Genomic DNA, 5,823 nt, shown 5'->3' with positions numbered 1-5,823 from the left:
ATTTGTTGTTGCATAGTTGTTACACAAGATGGCGCGCTTACATTGCATTTACGACCTTGCATTGTTATATCAGAGAAAATTATTTATTTAGTATAAAATGCGCTTGTTCTGATCATAATTACTTATAAAACTATAATTACGCGTTTAACAATCTCTCTATAATCTACCGGATATCGTATGAACAGTATTTATCTCGTTTATCTGATACGGTTGAGTTAGTGAATAACTACATGTCCCATGATGCTGTTCTGGCGTAAGTAGTGACGCATGAGGTACGTCGCGCTTTTCTTATCAGCGCAGCGGATGACGCAGCTGTGGTCGGCAGTTAAAGGGCTTTCAAATGTTATACAGTAACAGGACTGTCGATGCTCACGCACTTCTCAGCTCAGTTCACCGACCTTGGGTCATTTTCAGGACTGAGGCGGTGAGAGGTAAGATGCTTAGGCTTTTTTCTCCTCCTTTAAACTACAATAAATGCGCAAAGCCCTTTAGTTACACTATATTGTACCTGCTTAACAGGTTTGTGGAGTCGTAGGGTGGAGAAGAACGAGGACGCTCTCCAAAAATGTTTATTTCTGGTTTCCTTATGATTTTAAAAGTGTGAGGGAACAGAGGGTGGCAGAAAGACACGTTCGATGTTGGAAGTCGCTTTGTCATTACATCATGACTGTACTGTTGACATATGCATATGTCAGATGATGTTTGGTTGTTCTTGTCATGTTTCCTCAAAAACATGTGTAAACAAAGACTTTAACGATGAATAGCTAAAAACAGCGTTTACTGTGTGCTGTTACAGGCATTTTTCTAAATGCATCTTTTCAAATCCATGAAATCCAGCAACTTTAATTTTCAATGCTTTTTTTCGTCTTCTTTCTTCAGGAGAATGCATTTCAGTCTGTCCCTAGCCCTGTAAATCTTACTTTTTCTGAATGTATAAGCAAAAATGCTAATTTTATTTAAATCTGCACTACATAAAAACGCAACAAAAAAAATGTTATTATTATTTCAGATTTACTTTACTAAAAGACTCAAAGTTGTGTCCCCAAGTTTTGCACCATGGTATTAAGATGGTGTAAATTCCATAAAAAAATAAAAAAATAAATAAAATGGAATACTGATATAATTTTAGGATGTGAACATTTCAAGGACAAGTTAGTGTCTCCTGACAAACCAAACAAAACATAAGATAAATTGATAAAGATCACTTCATAAGTTTTGCCAACTGTAAAACTGGCAACTCTGATGCCGTCATCCCTGTTACTTAGCTTTACATCATTGTTGTATTTTTTGCATTTAAGTTGAGATGACACAATGCAATTTCTTAACACTTAAACCCATTGTTTGTGACCAAATGTTTTAAAAATTTAAAAACCAACCTTTTCAAAATGGATAAGACAGCTGTTTCACGGAATGACCCTTGCATGTCATGGGTTTATCTTGTCGTTTGTAATGTTTATACCAGTGCTTTGTCAACATTGGCCTACACCACTGGCATCAGTCACTTCCAGTACGTTTCATTTTACTATGGTCTTGTGATTTGCAGAGGACTGTGCTAAAAATGAACTGGATCCATGGATAGGTTGTTATTGCTCAAGCTGAACACTGTGTCCTCAGGACAGGTTGTGTGTTTTAGACACATTAAATCATAAAACCATGTATTGTAATTTTCATGCAACTTTTTTTTTGTTTCTCTGAATGGATAAAATGAACTATTATCATCATTATTATTATTAAAAAAGGCAAAACATATTTATCAGATTTTTGTTTTTATTTTTTTTATTTTATTTTTTTTCTGCAGGTTATTTTATAGGTTTGCAGGCTGGTTTCTTTGTGCTTGCTTTTGATGCAGCATTTAAGTATATTAAATATCCAGTATGTTATTGCATGATAGATCATCACTGTACGGGCTAAAGTTGGCTGTCATTCATGATTATTTTGAGGGCTTGTAATTATACACCAGCAGAGTCTGACTACTGCAAGTCTCCAAATAAAACCAAGGGGGTTGTCAGTGTGACATAAAATGTTTTGTTACCTAATAGCTGATCAACAAAACATGCTTGAATTAAATACATTTGTTTGAAGTTGATTCTTAGCCCTGTTCTTTCTTCACAGAGTGCTCTCTTTCTACCATTCATTGAAAACAGGAAGAGGAAGTAAAGCAAGTACACGAGTGCATTCACGAGGTCATCCTAGCCTGACATGCCTGTGTTTCCACCGCTGCTATGGAGCTCGTAACTGCTAGTGAGGAACCGTCCGCTGCACTGATGTACCACGTGGAACGTCCCATATTCAATGAAGGCTATATTGACTCAGAGCTTCTGCATAGGAAGAAGAGGACACCCAAGTCCTTTCAACGGAGAATAGCTGAGCATCTCCGGTAGGGCTATTTCAATACATTGTGCTTGCTTTGTTACTGATGATAGGTCTGTGTTTATTTCTGAGCTACAGTAGAGTCCAAAAGTCTGACACTGTATTGAGAAATATTCTGTAATGTATTATTGGTCACTAATCATACAAGCAAATTTGTGACATTGATCATGCAACTCTTTGTACAGATGATAAGATCCAGTGAAGCACTTGTGAAGTTCATGCAGTTTGAATCTTTAAAGCAAAAGTGAGGCAAACCAAACACATTCTGACATTCGTGTTCATTTTTCAGTTCAACTTTTCACTCAAATTGTTATTCTGATGATTTTAGTAGTAATGAAAAATTGTTTAAAAAAAAAAATCTAAATACAAGCATTAGTGGTATCAGATTTTTGGACCCCACTAAATATATAAATGTTTTCAATTGTCTTATTTCACATTATTGTGACTTTCTTGGCTGTATTTTTGAACTATAACAATTTTATCAGGTTCAAGTGTTATCTGAACTTTAGAAAATCAAGTTTGGACTGATAAAACAACTGTTTTTCATTTATGACAGTCTTATTATTTTATCATATCCTCCATATAATATTGCAGCACTACTAGTATTACACAACAGTTGTGACATTACTTTTGTTAAACCTGCTTGTCCCAATCTGAGCTGGATAAATTGATGACTCAGTTTCCTAACGGACAAAGACGGACTATAATTTAAGTCGTCATTAACTGATAATCTTCTCCTCCGCTCTTACTGTTTGCAGAATTTTTATATGCACAATAAAATCATATGACATATTTATACTAATAGTCATCTCTCTCTTATTTTTCAGCTGTTCTTCTGAGAAAGCCAGATCTGTTGTATTTGGTTTCCTGCCCATTTTAACATGGCTGCCATCATATCCACTAAAGGAATACTTGTTTGGAGACATAGTTTCTGGCATCAGCACAGGTGTAATGCAGCTACCTCAAGGTCAGATGTTATTGAAAACTGGTTTATATTAAAAATGAATAATTATATTAAAATCTTATTAAATGTGTCTATTTAGTAGTAGCAGTAATTTTATTTATTTTAATAGTAATAATAAGAATTATTATAAATATAGTAAATAATATTAACTATATATTGTTGTTTATTTATTAATTTATTTTACTCATTTACTCATGTCATTGATCAATGGGCATATTCATTTGATCATTTCTCTATCTTTTGATTTGTTACATTCAACAGGTCTTGCATATGCGATGTTGGCAGCTGTTCCTCCAGTGTTTGGTTTATATTCATCGTTTTATCCCGTACTATTATACACATTCCTTGGTACCTCCAAACATATATCAATAGGTGAGACTAAATGGCGTGCATTCCAGGCTTTTAATAACATGCTTGTGACTTAAAATATTGTTTCAGCCTCAGACGGCCCACGGTTGGTTCGTTGATCCGTTTGGTGAATATTGCTTACATAAATTGAAAGTTCTTCCTTGGTCTGGGAAGTTGTAATCTGATTGGTTGACACTTCACAATGACTTCATGCAGTGGGCCTTTGTGGAGACTGCCATTAAATCAGTATTGCAATGCCATATTTCTGTGCAATAAATTCAATGGGCTTGTACAGCTAACCTATAAATAGCATTTCAAAACTCCAGGATGTGCAGTCTTAGAGTGACTGGTGTCATTTGTCACGGAAGAGCTTCAGTGCACCACTGTTATGTTTTCTTGTTTTATGTGCCAGAGCAACGCTATAGCTGTAAAGACAGTAGTCTAGATGCTGATTTTGGGTTTTTAAACCTTGACGTTTTCTCTACAGGTAAGATCATTTGAATATTTCTACTTTTAAAAGTGTAACGTGATTCTGACTATTTGAAGCTCTAAGCCGAAGGCCGCAAGGGTGACTACATAGGACAGTGTAATCATCCTTATTATGATGACGATTATGATGATGATGGTATACAATTTAAAATAAATTTTAAAAGTTCATCCTAAATTAGCATGGAATGACTCAAAAAGACTTGTTTAGTCGTGACATAATTTCAGGATATGTTGTGATTGTGATAGGCTATATTTTGATTTAAGATATCAGAAATGAGATTTTACAAAAATTCTTTCATATTAATGCTTTTCTTTCTTCTTTTTCTTTATCTTTTTGATGAAACCTGGAATCTGTCCCAGTTTGCCCAAAGTCTATTAGGTAATTTAACTCGAAATTTAAAATCGTATAGTGTGAGGTACTGCTAAGCTGTTTGGAGCATTAAAAAAAATAAACAAATAAACACCTTAAAACTATCAAAAAAATCTTTGTAATTTGTGTGTATAATATATTTAACCAGCTTCAACCAGCTAAGACTGTCTAAATACACATAATAGCTTACCTTGGAATTATTTGTTGTTGCATAGTTGTTACACAAGATGGCGCGCTTACATTGCATTTACGACCTTGCATTGTTATATCAGAGAAAATTATTTATTTAGTATAAAATGCGCTTGTTCTGATCATAATTACTTATAAAACTATAATTACGCGTTTAACAATCTCTCTATAATCTACCGGATATCGTATGAACAGTATTTATCTCGTTTATCTGATACGGTTGAGTTAGTGAATAACTACATGTCCCATGATGCTGTTCTGGCGTAAGTAGTGACGCATGAGGTACGTCGCGCTTTTCTTATCAGCGCAGCGGATGACGCAGCTGTGGTCGGCAGTTAAAGGGCTTTCAAATGTTATACAGTAACAGGACTGTCGATGCTCACGCACTTCTCAGCTCAGTTCACCGACCTTGGGTCATTTTCAGGACTGAGGCGGTGAGAGGTAAGATGCTTAGGCTTTTTTCTCCTCCTTTAAACTACAATAAATGCGCAAAGCCCTTTAGTTACACTATATTGTACCTGCTTAACAGGTTTGTGGAGTCGTAGGGTGGAGAAGAACGAGGACGCTCTCCAAAAATGTTTATTTCTGGTTTCCTTATGATTTTAAAAGTGTGAGGGAACAGAGGGTGGCAGAAAGACACGTTCGATGTTGGAAGTCGCTTTGTCATTACATCATGACTGTACTGTTGACATATGCATATGTCAGATGATGTTTGGTTGTTCTTGTCATGTTTCCTCAAAAACATGTGTAAACAAAGACTTTAACGATGAATAGCTAAAAACAGCGTTTACTGTGTGCTGTTACAGGCATTTTTCTAAATGCATCTTTTCAAATCCATGAAATCCAGCAACTTTAATTTTCAATGCTTTTTTTCGTCTTCTTTCTTCAGGAGAATGCATTTCAGTCTGTCCCTAGCCCTGTAAATCTTACTTTTTCTGAATGTATAAGCAAAAATGCTAATTTTATTTAAATCTGCACTACATAAAAACGCAACAAAAAAAATGTTATTATTATTTCAGATTTACTTTACTAAAAGACTCAAAGTTGTGTCCCCAAGTTTTGCACCATGGTATTAAGATGGTGTAAATTCCAT

At 35.0% G+C, this 5,823-nt stretch overlaps 1 protein-coding gene across 2 annotated transcripts in view; it reads left to right on the top strand.

The window, feature by feature from the left end:
- The first annotated feature begins 294 nt into the window (after positions 1-294).
- The window catches only part of LOC107725620 (prestin-like), a 15,545-nt gene continuing 10,016 nt past the window's right edge, over positions 295-5,823 (top strand). Inside the window, exons 1-4 of one of the 2 annotated variants that reach the window (XM_016534948.1) lie at positions 295-431; positions 2,113-2,377; positions 3,198-3,337; positions 3,596-3,706. In XM_016534948.1, coding sequence (XP_016390434.1) covers positions 2,223-2,377; positions 3,198-3,337; positions 3,596-3,706 — 406 coding nt within the window. In that variant the 5' untranslated portion in view covers positions 295-431; positions 2,113-2,222. Of the gene's footprint in view, positions 432-1,380; positions 1,620-2,112; positions 2,378-3,197; positions 3,338-3,595; positions 3,707-5,823 lie in introns of those variants that run through there. The other variant, XM_016534949.1, reaches the window with a different exon arrangement.

The sequence above is a fragment of the Sinocyclocheilus rhinocerous genome, unplaced genomic scaffold (genome assembly GCF_001515625.1).
Source record: "Sinocyclocheilus rhinocerous isolate Xijiao unplaced genomic scaffold, SAMN03320098_v1.1 scaffold153, whole genome shotgun sequence".
Classification (NCBI taxonomy): Eukaryota; Metazoa; Chordata; class Actinopteri; order Cypriniformes; family Cyprinidae; genus Sinocyclocheilus; species Sinocyclocheilus rhinocerous.
The sequence above is the reverse complement of the archived record's forward strand: the minus strand, read 5'-3'. Positions and strand labels throughout refer to the sequence as shown.